At 45.7% G+C, this 18,717-nt stretch overlaps 1 protein-coding gene across 6 annotated transcripts in view; it reads right to left on the reverse strand.

Annotated features, from left to right (window-relative positions):
* The window catches only part of MEIOSIN (meiosis initiator), a 115,614-nt gene that overhangs the window by 26,785 nt on the left and 70,112 nt on the right, over positions 1-18,717 (reverse strand). For all 6 annotated transcript variants that reach the window (XR_015876200.1, XM_088464572.1, XM_088464569.1 and 3 more), the window contains one exon: positions 18,219-18,261. Coding sequence is in view for 5 of the 6 variants with exons in the window: in XM_088464572.1 (XP_088320698.1) it covers positions 18,219-18,261 (43 nt within the window). In the remaining variant the exon portion in view is untranslated. The remainder of the gene's footprint in view (positions 1-18,218; positions 18,262-18,717) is intronic.

Here is an 18,717-nt window from a genome sequence, read left to right on the forward strand (position 1 = left end):
TCTATGTATGTATAATGTATGTATCTCACCAGCTCCTCCTCCTTCTATGTATGTATAATGTATGTATGTATAATGTATGTATGTATCTCACCAGCTCCTCCTCCTTCTATGTATGTATAATGTATGTATGTATGTATAATGTATGTATGTATCTCACCAGCTCCTCCTCCTTCTATGTATGTATAATGTATGTATGTATCTCACCAGCTCCTCCTATGTATAATGTATTTATCCATCTCACCAGCTCCTCCTCCTTCTATGTATGTAAAATGTATGTATCTCACCAGCTCCTCCTCCTTCTATGTATAATGTATGTATCTCACCAGCTCCTCCTCCTTCTATGTATGTATAATGTATGTATCTCACCAGCTCCTCCTCCTTCTATGTATGTATAATGTATGTATCTCACCAGCTCCTCCTCCTTCTATGTATGTATCTCACCAGCTCCTCCTCCTTCTATGTATGTATAATGTATGTATCTCACCATCTCCTCCTCCTTCTATGTATGTATCTCACCAGCTCCTCCTCCTTCTATGTATGTATAATGTATGTGTGTATCTCACCAGCTCCTCCTCCTTCTATGTATGTATAATGTATGTATGTATCTCACCAACTCCTCCTCCTTCTATGTATGTATAATGTATGTATCTCACCAGCTCCTCCTCCTTCTATGTATGTATCTCACCAGCTCCTCCTCCTTCTATGTATGTATAATGTATGTATGTATCTCACCAGCTCCTCCTATGTATAATGTATGTATGTATCTCACCAGCTCCTCCTCCTTCTATGTATGTATAATGTATGTATCTCACCAGCTCCTCCTCCTTCTATGTATGTATAATGTATGTAACTCACCAGCTCCTCCTCCTTCTATGTATGTATAATGTATGTATGTATCTCACCAGCTCCTCCTCCTGCTATGTATGTATAATGTATGTATGTATCTGACCAGCTCCTCCTTCTATGTATGTATAATGTATCTATCTCACCAGCTCCTCCTCCTATGTATGTATAATGTATGTATGTATCTCACCAGCTCCTCCTCCTTCTATGTATGTATAATGTATGTATCTCACCAGCTCCTCCTCCTTCTATGTATGTATAATGTATCTATCTCACCAGCTCCTCCTCCTTCTATGTATGTATAATGTATGTATCTCACCAGCTCCTCCTCCTTCTATGTATGTATAATGTATGTATGTATCTCACCAGCTCCTCCTCCTTCTATGTATGTATAATGTATGTATGTATGTATCTCACCAGCTCCTCCTCCTTCTATATATGTATAATGTATGTATGTATCTCACCAGCTCCTCCTCCTTCTATGTATGTATAAATCTCACCAGCTCCTCCTCCTTCTATGTATGTATAATGTATGTATGTATCTCACCAGCTCCTCCTCCTTCTATGTATGTATAATGTATGTATGTATCTCACCAGCTCCTCCTCCTTCTATGTATGTATAATGTATGTATGTATGTATAATGTATGTATGTATCTCACCAGCTCCTCCTCCTCCTATGTATGTATAATGTATGTATCTATCTCACCAGCTCCTCCTCCTTCTATGTATGTATAATGTATGTATGTATCTCACCAGCTCCTCCTCCTTCTATGTATGTATAATGTATGTATCTCACCAGCTCCTCCTCCTCCTATGTATGTATAATGTATGTATGTATCTCACCAGCTCCTCCTCTTTCTATGTATGTATAATGTATGTATCTCACCAGCTCCTCCACCTTCTATGTATGTATAATGTATATATCTATCTCACCAGCTCCTCCTCCTATGTATGTATAATGTATGTATGTATCTCACCAGCTCCTCCTCCTTCTATGTATGTATAATGTATGTATCTCACCAGCTCCTCCTCTTCTATGTATGTATAATGTATGTATGTATGTCACCAGCTCCTCCTCCTTCTATGTATGTATAATGTATGTATCTCACCAGCTCCTCCTCCTTCTATGTATGTATAATGTATGTATCTATCTCACCAGCTCCTCCTCCTTCTATGTATGTATAATGTATGTATGTATCTCACCAGCTCCTCCTCCTTCTATGTATGTATAATGTATGTATGTATCTCACCAGCTCCTCCTCCTCCTATGTATGTATAATGTATGTATCTATCTCACCAGCTCCTCCTCCTCCTATGTATGTATAATGTATGTATCTCACCAGCTCCTCCTCCTTCTATGTATAATGTATGTATGTATCTCACCAGCTCCTCCTCCTTCTATGTATGTATAATATATGTATGTATGTATCTATCTCACCAGCTCCTCCTCCTTCTATGTATGTATAATGTATGTATGTATGTATAATGTATGTATCTATCTCACCAGCTCCTCCTCCTTCTATGTATGTATAATGTATATATCTATCTCACCAGCTCCTCCTCCTTCTATGTATAATGTATGTATCTATCTCACCAGCTCCTCCTCCTTCTATGTATGTATAATGTATGTATGTATCTCACCAGCTCCTCCTCCTTCTATGTATGTATAATGTATGTATGTATCTCACCAGCTCCTCCTTCTATGTATGTATAATGTATTTATGTATCTGACCAGCTCCTCCTCCTTCTATGTATGTATAATGTATGTATGTATCTCACCAGCTCCTCCTCCTTCTATGTATGTATAATGTATGTATGTATCTCACCAGCTCCTCCTCCTTCTATGTATGTATAATGTATGTATGTATATATCTCACCAGCTCCTCCTTCTATGTATGTATAATGTATGTATGTATGTATAATGTATGTATCTATCTCACCAGCTCCTCCTCCTTCTATGTATGTATAATGTATGTATGTATCTCACCAGCTCCTCCTCCTTCTATGTATGTATAATGTATGTATCTATCTCACCAGCTCCTCCTCCTTCTATGTATGTATAATGTATGTATGTATCTCACCAGCTCCTCCTCCTTCTATGTATGTATAATATATGTATCTATCTCACCAGCTCCTCCTTCTATGTATGTATAATGTATGTATCTCACCAGCTCCTCCTCCTTCTATGTATGTATAATGTATGTATCTCACCAGCTCCTCCTCCTTCTATGTATGTATAATGTATGTATCTCACCAGCTCCTCCTTCTATGTATGTATAATGTATGTATGTATCTCACCAGCTCCTCCTCCTTCTATGTATGTATAATGTATGTATGTATCTCACCAGCTCCTCCTCCTTCTATGTATGTATTATGTATGTATGTATGTATCTCACCAGCTCCTCCTTCTATGTATGTATCTCACCAGCTCCTCCTCCTTCTATGTATGTATAATGTATGTATGTATGTATCTCACCAGCTCCTCCTTCTATGTATGTATAATGTATGTATGTATCTCACCAGCTCCTCCTCCTTCTATGTATGTATAATGTATGTATGTATCTCACCAGCTCCTCCTCCTCCTATGGATGTATAATGTATGTATGTATCTCACCAGCTCCTCCTCCTTCTATGTATGTATAATGTATGTATCTATCTCACCAGCTCCTCCTCCTTCTATGTATAATGTATGTATCTATCTCACCAGCTCCTCCTCCTTCTATGTATGTATAATGTATGTATGTATCTCACCAGCTCCTCCTCCTTCTATGTATGTATAATGTATGTATGTATCTCACCAGCTCCTCCACCTCCTATGTATGTATAATGTATGTATGTATGTATAATGTATGTATGTATCTCACCAGCTCCTCCTTCTATGTATGTATAATGTATGTATGTATCTCACCAGCTCCTCCTCCTTCTATGTATGTATAATGTATGTATGCATCTCACCAGCTCCTCCTCCTTCTATGTATGTATAATGTATGTATGTATCTCACCAGCTCCTCCTCCTTCTATGTATGTATAATATATGTATCTATCTCACCAGCTCCTCCTTCTATGTATGTATAATGTATGTATCTCACCAGCTCCTCCTCCTTCTATGTATGTATAATGTATGTATCTCACCAGCTCCTCCTTCTTCTATGTATGTATAATGTATGTATGTATCTCACCAGCTCCTCCTTCTATGTATGTATAATGTATGTATCTATCTCACCAGCTCCTCCTTCTATGTATGTAAAATGTATTTATCCATCTCACCAGCTCCTCCTCCTTCTATGTATGTATAATGTATGTATGTATCTCACCAGCTCCTCCTCCTTCTATGTATGTATAATGTATGTATCTATCTCACCAGCTCCTCCTCCTTCTATGTATGTATAATGTATGTATGTATCTCACTAGCTCCTCCTCCTCCTATGTATGTATAATGTATGTATGTATCTCACCAGCTCCTCCTCCTTCTATGTATGTATAATGTATGTATCTCACCAGCTCCTCCTCCTTCTATGTATGTATAATGTATCTATCTCACCAGCTCCTCCTTCTATGTATGTATAATGTATGTATGTATCTCACCAGCTCCTCCTCCTTCTATGTATGTATAATGTATGTATCTCACCAGCTCCTCCTCCTCCTATGTATGTATAATGTATGTATGTATCTCACCAGCTCCTCCTCCTTCTATGTATGCATAATGTATGTATCTCACCAGCTCCTCCTCCTTCTATGTATGTATAATGTATGTATCTCACCAGCTCCTCCTTCTATGTATGTATAATGTATGTATCTCACCAGCTCCTCCTTTATCTATGTATGTATAATGTATGTATGTATCTGACCAGCTCCTCCTCCTTCTATGTATGTATAATGTATGTATGTATCTCACCAGCTCCTCCTCCTTCTATGTATGTATAATGTATGTATGTATGTATCTCACCAGCTCCTCCTATGTATAATGTATGTATGTATCTCACCAGCTCCTCCTCCTTCTATGTATGTATAATGTATGTATCTCACCAGCTCCTCCTCCTTCTATGTATGTATAATGTATGTATCTATCTCACCAACTCCTCCTCCTTCTATGTATGTATAATGTATGTATGTATCTCACCAGCTCCTCCTCCTTCTATGTATGTATAATGTATGTATGTATCTCACCAGCTCCTCCTTCTATGTATGTATAATGTATTTATGTATCTCACCAGCTCCTCCTCCTTCTATGTATGTATAATGTATGTATGTATCTCACCAGCTCCTCCTCCTTCTATGTATGTATAATGTATGTATGTATCTCACCAGCTCCTCCTCCTTCTATGTATGTATAATGTATGTATGTATCTCACCAGCTCCTCCTCCTTCTATGTATGTGTAATGTATGTATCTATCTCACCTGCTCCTCCTTCTATGTATGTATAATGTATGTATGTATCTCACCAGCTCCTCCTCCTCCTATGTATGTATAATGTATGTATGTATCTCACCAGCTCCTCCTCCTTCTATGTATGCATAATGTATGTATCTCACCAGCTCCTCCTCCTTCTATGTATGTATAATGTATGTATCTCACCAGCTCCTCCTTCTATGTATGTATAATGTATGTATCTATCTCACCAACTCCTCCTCCTTCTATGTATGTATAATGTATGTATGTATCTCACCAGCTCCTCCTCCTTCTATGTATGTATAATGTATGTATCTATCTCACCAGATCCTCCTTCTATGTATGTATAATGTATTTATGTATCTGACCAGCTCCTCCTCCTTCTATGTATGTATAATGTATGTATGTATCTCACCAGCTCCTCCTCCTTCTATGTATGTATAATGTATGTATCTCACCAGCTCCTCCTTCTTCTATGTATGTATAATGTATGTATGTATCTCACCAGCTCCTCCTTCTATGTATGTATAATGTATTTATGTATCTGACCAGCTCCTCCTCCTTCTATGTATGTATAATGTATGTATGTATCTCACCAGCTCCTCCTTCTATGTATGTATAATGTATGTATGTATCTCACCAGCTACACCTCCTTCTATGTATAATGTATGTATCTCACCAGCTCCTCCTCCTTCTATGTATGTATAATGTATGTATGTATCTCACCAGCTCCTCCTCCTTCTATGTATGTATAATGTATGTATCTATCTCACCAGCTCCTCCTCCTTCTATGTATGTATAATGTATGTATGTATCTCACCAGCTCCTCCTCCTTCTATGTATGTATAATGTATGTATCTATCTCACCAGCTCCTCCTCCTTCTATGTATGTATAATGTATGTATGTATCTCACCAGCTCCTCCTCCTTCTATGTATGTATAATGTATGTATGTATGTATAATGTATGTATGTATCTCACCAGCTCCTCCTCCTCCTATGTATGTATAATGTATGTATGTATGTATATATCTCACCAGCTCCTCCTCCTTCTATGTATGTATAATGTATGTATATATCTCACCAGCTCCTCCTTCTATGTATGTATAATGTATGTATGTATGTATAATGTATGTATGTATCTCACCAGCTCCTCCTCCTCCTATGTATGTATAATGTATGTATGTATCTCACCAGCTCCTCCTCCTTCTATGTATGTATAAGGTATGTATGTATCTCACCAGCTCCTCCTCCTTCTATGTATGTATAATGTATGTATGTATCTCACCAGCTCCTCCTCCTTCTATGTATGTATAATGTATGTATCTATCTCACCAGCTCCTCCTCCTATGTATGTATAATGTATGTATCTCACCAGCTCCTCCTCCTTCTATGTATGTATAATGTATGTATGTATCTCACCAGCTCCTCCTCCTTCTATGTATGTATAATGTATGTATCTCACCAGCTCCTCCTCCTTCTATGTATGTATAATGTATGTATCTCACCAGCTCCTCCTCCTTCTATGTATGTATAATGTATGTATGTATCTCACCAGCTCCTCCTCCTTCTATGTATGTATAATGTATGTATGTATCTCACCAGCTCCTCCTCCTTCTATGTATGTATAATGTATGTATCTATCTCACCAGCTCGTCCTATGTATAATGTATTTATCCATCTCACCAGCTCCTCCTCCTTCTATGTATGTATAATGTATGTATGTATCTCACCAGCTCCTCCTCCTTCTATGTATGTATAATGTATGTATCTCACCAGCTCCTCCTCCTTCTATGTATGTATAATGTATGTATCTCACCAGCTCCTCCTCCTTCTATGTATGTATAATGTATGTATGTATCTCACCAGCTCCTCCTCCTTCTATGTATGTATAATGTATGTATGTATCTCACCAGCTCCTCCTCCTATGTATGTATAATGTATGTATGTATCTCACCAGCTCCTCCTCCTATGTATGTATAATGTATGTATCTCACCAGCTCCTCCTTCTTCTATGTATGTATAATGTATGTCACCAGCTCCTCCTCCTCCAATGTATGTATAATGTATGTATCTGACCAGCTCCTCCTCCTATGTATGTATAATGTATGTATCTCACCAGCTCCTCCTTTATCTATGTATGTATAATGTATGTATGTATCTGACCAGCTCCTCCTCCTTCTATGTATGTATAATGTATGTATGTATCTCACCAGCTCCTCCTCCTTCTATGTATGTATAATGTATGCATCTCACCAGCTCCTCCTCCTTCTATGTATGTATAATGTATTTATGTATCTCACCAGCTCCTCCTCCTCCTATGTATGTATAATGTATGTATCTCCCCAGCTCCTCCTCCTTCTATGTATAATGTATGTATCTCACCAGCTCCTCCTCCTTCTATGTATGTATAATGTATGTATGTATCTCACCAGCTCCTCCTCCATCTGTGTATGTATGTATGTATGTATCTCACCAGCTCCTCCTCCTTCTATGTATGTATAATGTATCTATCCATCTCACCAGCTCCTCCTCCTTCTATGTATGTATAATGTATGTATCCATCTCACCAGCTCCTCCTCCTTCTATGTATGTATAATGTATGTATCTATCTCACCAGCTCCTCCTCCTTCTATGTATGTATAATGTATGTATCTCACCAGCTCCTCCTCCTTCTATGTATGTATAATGTATGTATGTATCTCACCAGCTCCTCCTCCTTCTATGTATGTATAATGTATGTATGTATCTCACCAGCTCCTCCTCCTTCTATGTATGTATAATGTATGTATGTATCTCACCAGCTCCTCCTCCTTCTATGTATGTATAATGTATGTATGTATGTATAATGTATGTATGTATCTCACCAGCTCCTCCTCCTTCTATGTATGTATAACGTATGTATGTATCTCACCAGCTCCTCCTCCTTCTATGTATGTATAATGTATGTATGTATGTATGTATCTCACCAGCTCCTCCTCCTTCTATGTATGTATCTCACCAGCTCCTCCTCCTTCTATGTATGTATAATGTATGTATCTCACCAGCTCCTCCTCCTTCTATGTATGTATCTCACCAGCTCCTCCTCCTTCTATGTATGTATAATGTATGTATGTATGTATCTCACCAGCTCCTCCTCCTTCTATGTATGTATCTCTCACCAGCTTCTCCTCCTATGTATGTATAATGTATGTATCTATCTCACCAGCTCCTCCTCCTTCTATGTATGTATAATGTATGTATGTATCTCACCAGCTCCTCCTTCTATGTATCTATAATGTATGTATGTATCTCACCAGCTTCTCCTCCTATGCATAATATATGTATCTCACCAGCTCCTCCTCCTTCTATGTATGTATAATGTATGTATCTCACCAGCTCCTCCTCCTTCTATGTATGTATAATGTACAGTATATATGCATCTATCTAGCCCATGGTATCATGCATTGTGCAAACAGCTATCGCCTATTATCTTGGATCTCTAACTCTTTGGTGAGTGATCTCAGAGAAGTGAATGTCATGAATAGTGAAAAGACATAATTAAGAAAAGGGTGATACACGAGCGTGTTTCGCCGATGTCTCTGGCTTCCATAGTGGCCAAATGGCATCACTGCTAACAGAGAAGTATATTTCTTCATCCATCTCAGAGAATGTGGAACATGTTATCACATATATTTGGCAGCATTCGGTCACCAACTTCTGAATAAACCTTTTCTGTCATTAAACAAATGCAATCAGTAGCCTGTGATTAGCTATATTTAACCACCACAACGGACAAGTTTTCTATGGCTTTTTTGAGTGAATTAGCTGATGAACATGTGCTTCAACTTATCCAAAATGATTTCATCAAAAATATTTGTAAAAAATATGAGATATGGTAAGAACTTACCTTTGTTATCTCTATTTCTACGAAGTCCATAGGGTTCCACAGGATACCTTGGGGTATAGGTGATGACGTCAGGCATCGGGCACCATAGAGTTAAGTTTTCAGCCTCCCAGGATGCACTAGGGTCCCCCTCCTATACCCCGCCCCTGAGCCAAGGCATCTCAGTTACGTACCAAGCCATAGGCCGGAGGAGGAGAAGGAAGAGAGAGAAAAAAGATCTGGACACACACAAGAATCACATTCTCACCAGAGGGAGACGGAAAAACCGGTGACCAGAGTAAAGCCCATCTGCAGCACAGGTGCGACAGGGCGGGAGTCCTGTGGAACCCTATGGACTTCGTAGAAATAGAGATAACAAGGGTAAGTTCTTACCATATCTTATTTTCTACTTCAGGGTCCATAGGGTATCCACAGGATACCTTGGGGATGTCCCAAAGCAGTATCCTTTAAGGGTGGGGACGCTCCTGTGCTGAAAGGAGAATCCGCCGCCCGAAGGAAGCAACCTGAGAGGCAAAGTTGTCAAACGCGTAATACCTCACAAAGGTATGGATAGAGGACCACGTGGCAGCCTTGCAGATCTGGACTGCAGAGGCACCACGTCGAGCTGCCCACTAACGACCCACAGACCTAGTGGAATGAGCCCTCACAAAGGATGGAAGCGGAAGGCCCTCATGAAGATAAGCTTCTGAAATTGCCATACGAATCCAACCTGCCAAAGTTTGCTATGAAGCAGGCCAACCCTTTTTACGGAAGCCATAGAGGACAAACAAGGCGTCCGACTTCCTAAACGAAGAAGTGTGGTCAACATAAATCCTTAAGGCCCGCACAACGTCCAAAGTGGCCTCACCCACTGAAAGATCAGGTGAGTTAAAAGCCGGCACAACGATTTCCTCGTTGATATGGAAACGTGAAACAACTTTGGGAAGAAATTCAGGACGAGTGCGCAGCACTGCCCTGTTCCCATGAAAAATCAGGAAAGGGGGTCTACAGGAGAGAGCCCCTAAGTCAGAAACACGTCTGGCCGAAGTGATGGCCAGAAGGAAAATTGTTTTAGCTGTCAGCCATTTAAGGTTCACTGAGCCCAGTGGTTCAAACGGCGGTCCCTGGAGAGCCCTCAGGACCACAGCTAAATCCCAAGGCGCCACAGGTGGAACAAAGGGCGGCTGAATTCGAAGAACACCTTGCATAAAGGTGCGCACATCAGGGATTGTAGCAATCCTACGATGGAACCAGACGGACAGGGCAGACACCTGCACCTTCAGAGAAGCAAGGCGAAGCCCATGGTCTAGTCCCGCCTGTAGGAAAGCTAACACTCTAGACAGACGGAACTCCCAAGGTGCATAACCTCTCAGTCGACACCACTGGAAGAACGTATGCCACACACGATGGTATATCCTTGCAGAAGATGTTTCTGAGCTGCTAGCATAGTTCGTACTACAGAGCTGGAAAAACCCCTGGACCTTAACATGGCCGTCTCAACAGCCACAACGTCAAAGACAGCAGAGTCAGGTCCGGGTGAAGACAAGGACCCTGTGACAGTAGGTCCGGTCATAGTGGCAACTGCAGAGGAATGTCCACGGACAGACCCTGAAGGTCTGAGAACCAGTGCCGCCTGGGCCACGCGGGAGCTATCAACAGGAGCGTACCTCCTTCCTGTTTGAATTTCCGGATTACCCGTGGAAGAAGGGAAAACGGAGGAAAGAGATAAGCAAACCGGAACGTCCACTGGACGGACAGAGCATCCACCAGAGACGCCTTTTCGTCTCTTGTGCGAGACCCGTACAACGGCAACTTGTTGTTGTGCCGTGACTCCATGAGGTTGATCTCTGGAAGACCCCACCTATCCACCAGAAGTTGAAAGACGTCCTGGTGCAGAGACCACTCCCCCGGATGAACGTCCTGGCGACTGAGAAAGTCCATCTCCCAGTTTAGGACTCCCGGGATGAATACTGCTGATATGGGCGGGAGATTGCGCTCCGCCCAGACCAGAATGCGGGACACCTCTACGAGTGCCACCCGACTTCAGGTTCCTCCTTGCCGATTTATGTAGGCCACGGTGGTGGCGTTGTCCGACTGGACCTGCACGGGGTGACCTTGGAGAACCCGATGTGCCTGCTGGATAGCATTGAAAACCGCACGGAGTTCCAAGGTGTTTATTGGAAGCTCCTTTTCCGTCTGAGTCCATCTGCCCTGGAACAAGTGTGGACCCGTGACCGCTCCCCAGCCCCGGAGGCTGGCGTCCTTTGTCCTTGTTGTGAGGGGTCGTCTGCAACCGCCAGGCTAGGGCCAGGCGAACCTCCGGAGTGAGCACCATCGTCTGGGACTTTAGACTCTGAGGCAGTCCATTCCATTTGGACAGGATCAATTGCTGCAGAGGTCTGGAGTGAAACTGGGCATATTCCACCATGTCGAATACGGACACCGTGGAGCCCAGTAACCTCATCGCCGAGTGCAGAGACACACGGCGACTCTGCAGGCAACTTCGCACCCTCAACTGTAAGGCAGAGATCTTTTCCCCCGTCACAAAGATCCTCTGCTGTCTGGAGTCCAATAAGGCTCCGAGTTGCAGAATCCTCTGAGACGGGATCAGGGTGGACTTTTGCCAGTTTATTAACCAGCCGTGCCGTTGCAGTACTGCAATCGTCAGATCCAAGTGGAGTAGAAGGAGCTCTGGAGACCCTGCTACCAACACAAGGTCGTCTAGGTACGGCAACATGCGGACTCCGTGCAGCCGCAGGAACGCCGCCATGACCGCCATAACCTTGGTGAACACACGTGGTGCTGTCGCCAGGCCAAAATGTAGCTCCCGGAACTGAAAGTGATCGTTGCGGATTGCAAACCTGAGGAACTGTTGATGACGCAAAAGAATAGGGACATGCAGGTAAGCGTCCTGTATGTCCAACGACACCATGTAATCCCCAGGTTCCAGCGCCAGAATGATGGACCGCAGGGTCTCCATCCGAAACCGCGGCACCCGCAAGGAATTGTTGAGGACTTTGAGGTTGAGAATCGGACGGTACGACCCATTGGGCTTCTGCACCAAAAATAGATTGGAATAGAAACCCTGGCCCCTCTGGGAGACTGGAACAGGCACTATAACTCCAGCCTGGAGCATAGTGTGCAAAACCTTCCGCAGTTCCATGGCTTTGTTCTGGTCTAAGGGAAGACCCGTGGTGAAGAATCGGGATGGGGGCCTGTGCCGAAAGGAGAGGGCATACCCGTGAGAAATCACCTCGTGAACCCAAGTGTCTGTCGTAGTCACCGACCAATACTGGGCGAACTGCAGCAGGCGGCCTCCCACTTTGGGATCCCCCAAAGGGAGGCCCGGACCGTCAGGCCGCAGGTTTGTCATCAGACTTAGGGGCCGGACGTCTGGCACTCCAGGCCTGTTTCCTGGGCTTGGCCGATTTCTTGGGGCCAGCCTGTCGGGGCAAGGACTGTGCTTTAGGCCTACCCTGGGCCCTGTAAGGCCGAAAGGACAACGTACCCGAACTGGAAGGGACTGCAGCAGACGGGAGACATGCAGACTTGGCTGCTGCCAGCGTGGCCACAATTTTGTCCAGATCCGGACCAAATAGGACTTCTCCATTAAAGGGCAAAGCTTCCAAGCCCTTTTTGGAATCAGCGTCCGCCTTCCAGGATCGCAACCATAAGGTGCGACGAGCAGCAACAGCTGCCGAAGAAATTCGAGATGTGAGGGTACTGATATCCATGGCCGCTTCATTGATGTAAGTGGCCGAATCCCGGAGATTGCCTACCAACTCGGCCTGTTCAGCCGAACAGTCGGAATCCAAAGACGCCTCCAAACTACCAGCTCCATAGCTCTGGCTACCCAACATACGGCCATAGCCGGTCTGGATGCCCCACCCCCCCTCCCCGCGAGGGAATAAATGGACTTTAGGCAGATCTCCACCTTACGGTCCGTAGCATCCTTCAAGGAAGACATGGAGGGCATGGGCAATGTGGCACTTCGGACTAGGCGTGTCACATGAGAATCCACCTGAGGAGGGGATTCCCACTTACAAAAATAATTGTCCGCAAACGGGTAAGCCACCGCTAAGCGTCTTCGAGGCTGATACCGTTTACCAGGGTGTTTCCACGCCTCCTCTAAATGGTCTAACTAACTGACCCGAAAGAGGAAACACTGTGGCGTCACCCTTAATATCCTTAAAAAAGGCATATTTGTACTTGGACACCGGAGGATCTTCATCCTCAATCACTAAAGCCGTGCGGACTACACGAATAAGGCCATGAATATAAACCTTGGACTTAGCATCCGACTCTTTAGTACGGAGAGGTTCCTGGTCCGAAAGATCCAGAATCTCCCCATCATCGGTCGTCACGTCGTCATCCTCATAAGGAGCGGACAGAGACGCCACCGGCCTCTTATGTGGCCGCAACACAGACTCCCCTTGTAACACGTCCGACAAATGCTGTACCGAATATGTCAGTGAATTAAACCACGCAGACTCCTGTGAGACCTGGGGAGGGGAAATAGGGAGACTGTGGGGTACCATCAGTTGTCTCAGGAACCCCTGCATGGGTGACGACACCACTGACTGCTGGGACAATCCCATCTGTGAAAACGCAGGTGGTGGAGCTAACTGGCCCACTAAGGTTGTAAGCGCTTTGGCGAAACAAGCCAAGGGCGGTTCCTGTACCGGAGCCGTGACAGTAATTGGCAGCGCCAATAAATAACACACCCCTCCGCGTTACCCTCCCCCTCCGCTATTGGTACCTTGCAAGTAGTACACAGAAGCTGGAGAGGAAATTCACTCTCAGACATGATGGTAAGTATGTGACCCCTCTCACTAATACTCGTTAGTATAGTGGGAGAACCGCCCTGCAATCACCGCACCGCAAGGGCTTTAGCAGAAGAAGAGCAGGGACAGTGAAATGGCTGACAGTAGAAAGCGAAAGTACAGGCAGCAGCGCTAGCAGAAGTCACATACAACGCAGAAGAATTAATTCCTGCACTATCAGCGCTGATCCTCAACTACACAGACAAGGAGCCTGGTAGGACACATCGCTGCATACACAGACCTTAATCCAACGGATGAGAGGTATGCAGGGGGACCCAGACCGCGATGCCACCGATCAACAGCTTCCAGCAGCATTCACCATGCTTCATGAAAGATGGCCACCGAGGAGCAAAGACGAGGCCGGCCTGGGGGAGGAGCGCTGCCACAGGGCCAATCGGCAGGTGCAGAGAGGGCTGTGTGCAGCGGGGGAGGCGCCGGCTGTGTACAGGGAAGGCGCGCTCCCCTGGCATGCAATTAACCCCTGGGACGCCGCAGCGCTACCGCTCAGCTCGCTGTCCCAGGGGGGTAGTGGAAGCGCAGGTTAGTTACCGGGCTCCACGCTGCAGCCAGTCCCCAGGGAGCCCCCTGCCTGGGGACTCTGGACCATGTATCAGCAGGGAGCCACCGCGGGACTCCGCTCCTTACCTGCTGCCCCCTTGAATCCGGCCATGGTCCAAAACATCTGGGGTCACCGCTAGCTGTGACCCCAGATGCTTACCAGCATCCCCGGATCAGTACCGGTGTTCTGGTACCGGCGGGGTGTAGGGAAGACAGCATGGACGTCAGTAGTGACTGTCCATGCTGTATACTTCCAGATGTGCAGCCACAGCTGCCACGAAAAAAACTTCAGGGGCTATCCTTAGCCCCCCTCTACACAGGTGTTACGACTCCGAGCCGGGCACCAACGTTAACTGGTATGCCTTGGCTCGGGGGCGGGGCATAGGAGGGGGACCCTAGTGCATTCTGGGAGGCTGAAAACTTAACTCTATGGTGCCCGATACCTGACGTCATCACCTATACCCCAAGGTATCCTGTGGATACCCTATGGACCCTGATGTAGAAAAATAGTTTTTTAAACATCGGATCACCACCATCGGAACATTGCGACAATAAGAAATAGATTCACTCCAGGCGCTACCAAATTGTCAGTATGTAAAAACCTCTAAATAAGTCACCACAACTTATAATAAAAACAAACAGAGGTGATATATCCTTGTGTCAATATTGTCCACACAATGATATTTATATTCTCTGGTCCGGAATATTCCCGTATTCAATTAGAAGCGAAAAGCAGAGATCCGCGAAAAAGTATCGCCGATTGCGACTTTTCACCAGCCGAAAAAGTATCGCTGTATTCAATTCCATTCACTTTTCGCGCATGCAAAACGCAATGCACTGTAATAGGTGGAGAAAAGAAGTGCAACATTTTTGTTTGGGGGTGCAAAGGTGGGGAAACCACTCAGTACCCTTGGGTCAGCCCCCCCAATGGACAACTGTGTCCAAAAAAAAGCCCAACTTAAGAACACCCCAAAAATGTACTTTGAATTTGGGGGTGAAAAAGTGCAAAGTGGGGGGGAAAGTTTGCAAACTAGCAAAATAAGGTTCTGGGGGTGCACTAAGGAGGGGTCAAGTGTTTTGGGGATCGCAGGTGTTTTTTTTGGGGTGCAAATTTCACTTTATTTAAAACTTCACTTTAGAGACATAAGAATATACTAGCACCCATTTCCAGGTTCCCCAAATCTGCCAGAACTTCTTACTTTCTCCAAAAAAATCCTGCTTTACGCCATTCTTCACCACTTGTGCAAAGACGCTAATTAGTGCCAATTATGTGACATAAAGTACAGTACCCCAAACAGTCTTATTAGGGCTAAACGGGCATCACTACATTCCTCCCCAATGTTACGGCAGCTTATTGCGGGGGGTTCCTGCTCATTACCCCGATTCTGACACCACTTCTCGCGTCTGAACCTGGCGTGTGTCCGTTTTTGCGTACATTAAAATTGAATACGGCGAATAGAGGGGGCGCGCACAATGAGTTTCCGCAGCTAAAAGACGTGATGTAGGCGAAAACTCAGGCGAAACTTTATCGCGGGTGCAAAACTAACTGAATACCGCCCTAAGTGTCTCTTAAATGGGACCAATGTTACTCATAATCATATTTATGGTGTTAGAGTAACATTGCTCCCATATAAGAGACACTGACTTGTGGAAGAATATTCTGGACTAGAGAACGGAACATTGCGACCACCGCGACTTTCATTCTCACAGCGGCTTCAGGCACCAGGTAAACTTTAGGGGGTTTATTGACTTACTTTCTCAGCGGCTGCTAATCTCTGCAGCTGCTGGGTGGGGGGTCCTGCTGTGCTGACTGACCAGCACTCACCGGCAGCACACCAGCCAATGGGGGAGGGTGCAGGGGAGCTGAGAGACCGGAAGGAGCCTTTGAGAGCAGCAGCTGCGGGAAGATTCTCTACCTGCAGCCGCCCTCACTGTTTATCTGACCGCCCGCAGTATAGTGACCAGCTCAGATAGCGCACGGCCTGGTGTGACTGGGAAAATGTGAGCATGCCAGGCAAGCGGCTAAGGATATGTCTCTGGTTTGGTTCCCTAAAGCTGCAGAGGCTCCAGATGACAGTACAGTAATATCAGCGCAAATGTCACATTTGGGGGTTTGAGTCAGGACCCGTGGACTAGGCCGACAAGTCGCAGAGGAATAGTGGTGGTAATATCAAAGGTCTACTCATGGGTGAAAGCCGTGTGGTAAATGCCTGGTGCCCTCAGAGAGGTCAGTGACACTGGCAAGGCCCTCAGTCTGCCCCTGGAACCAATGGAGTGGAACTCAGCCCCTTACCCTGAATACAGGGATAAGGAGCTGGATCCAGTGTTTGAGAAGTCAGGACACGGAGCAGCGAGTAATACAGGTAATCGGTAGTATGTCTGGAATCTGCTGACAGATGCTGCAAACCGATGACCAGAGCTGGGTCACCGGAGCCTGAACCCACAAAGAGGAATAGAGGCCCAGTCCCCAATAACCGGAGACTTAACACAAACCCCAACACTCTAAGGGCCTGATTCAGAGCCGAACGCTGTGACCAGAGCGCTCGCTCTGAATCAGTGCCCTCCTCCATGAAAATGGAGCGGCCTCCTGGCCGCTCGCATAGCTGTGGGTGACCACCCACAGCAAATGCGAGCGTCCATGATGATGGTTGCGATGGTCTTGACCATCGCGACCATCAGGCTTGCGATGGAGACCCTGAGGTAGGGTCTCGCTGCTGCAAGCCCTGGAGTGATTTTGGCTCTATCAGAGCCAAAATCACTCCCACTGACATCACTAGAGATGTCAGTGGGGCCGGCTTCAGACGGTAGGCGTTCCCATGGGAACGCCTCCGTCTGGCAGGCACGCCCACCAAAGGGGGCGTGCTGTCAATCAACATCGACAGCACGTCCCCTATGGTGCGAGACCCGGAGCGATGGAGAACCCGTCGCTCGCCGGGTCTCGCGCATGCGCACGACGGAGCTCCCTCCGTCGTGCGCATGCGCAGTGGGGGAACATTGACCCGCTTGCGAGCATCCTGCGCTCGCGAGCGGGTCTGAATGACCCCCTAAGACAGGACCCTCAGGGCAACAACCACCATCGATAGTGGTACCGATGGTATAGTGAGTAGAGAGTCCCAAATAGTCTGTCAGGAGCTGCGATGCTGAGTAATATAATTGCAGAGCAGAAAGGTACAATGAGAAGTACAGGCAGTCATGTGAGCACAGCAGACAGGCAGAGACTGGATACCGGTGCAGGAATAGAATGTCAGCTCTCTGGGACAGAGTGACGCACCTTAATAAGGCAGCGCGAGCATGACTAAAGGTGCGCACACACTACACGATATGCTCCCTGAGCGATATTGTGTAGTGTGTCTCCGGCAGGGTGTGCTCGGTGTCGTTCATGACATTGAGCACACCCGCTGAACGATATCATTAACGATATCGTTCAGCTCCGGGCTCTCTCCCCCATTCCCCAACATGCATGTATGGCCTGCATGTTAACCCGATCAACGATGATGACGAACGACCCGCGGGAATGCGCGTCGTCGTTATCGTTCATCGTTTTTGTGTTAAAAATGGGCGATAAAGTGGACGACTGAACGATAACGATATCGTTATCGTTCAGTCGTCCACTTTAATCGCCCAGTGTGTACCCACCTTAAGTCCCGGATGTGTGACAGGGAGGGAGGGAGGAATGCATGGGTCAGACAGATACTGAGGACACACAACTTTATACAACTATAACATACTGTACATTTTACCTCTTCATCACTTCAGACTGTGGCCCCTGTTTCTTCACAGACCCTAAAATGTAAAACAGAGAATTATACCCGGCAGCCTCCACAATACACACAACCTCAGCCTCTTACTTCTGCCTTTGTGTCTTCACATCCCGCAAACGTCTTGGAGAAGGGACAATGGTGGACCCAGGGAATGGTTGGGCAGATTGCGCAAGTGACTGGTGACAGTGGATGCTCTTATTGTGTTTTATACATATGGAAGCAACCAGACAGCAACCTCCACCGGCCTCTCAGAAACACAGCCATGCAGCGTGGCACACTGATTGGGGAATGGCACTGGTCACCCACCAATCACACTGCACCAAGGGTCGAGGCTATGCCCCAATTTCCCCAACACACACACTTGTCCCCCATTCTGAGTCCACCACTGGTCTAAGCTCTGAACAGGACATACTCAGCCGCACTAATGCTGGGTACACACTACACCATGTGCACCCAACGCAACATCAACAGCAATGCG

This window comes from Taudactylus pleione, unplaced genomic scaffold, assembly GCF_031769625.1.
Source record: "Taudactylus pleione unplaced genomic scaffold, aTauple2 ptg001691l, whole genome shotgun sequence".
Classification (NCBI taxonomy): Eukaryota; Metazoa; Chordata; class Amphibia; order Anura; family Myobatrachidae; genus Taudactylus; species Taudactylus pleione.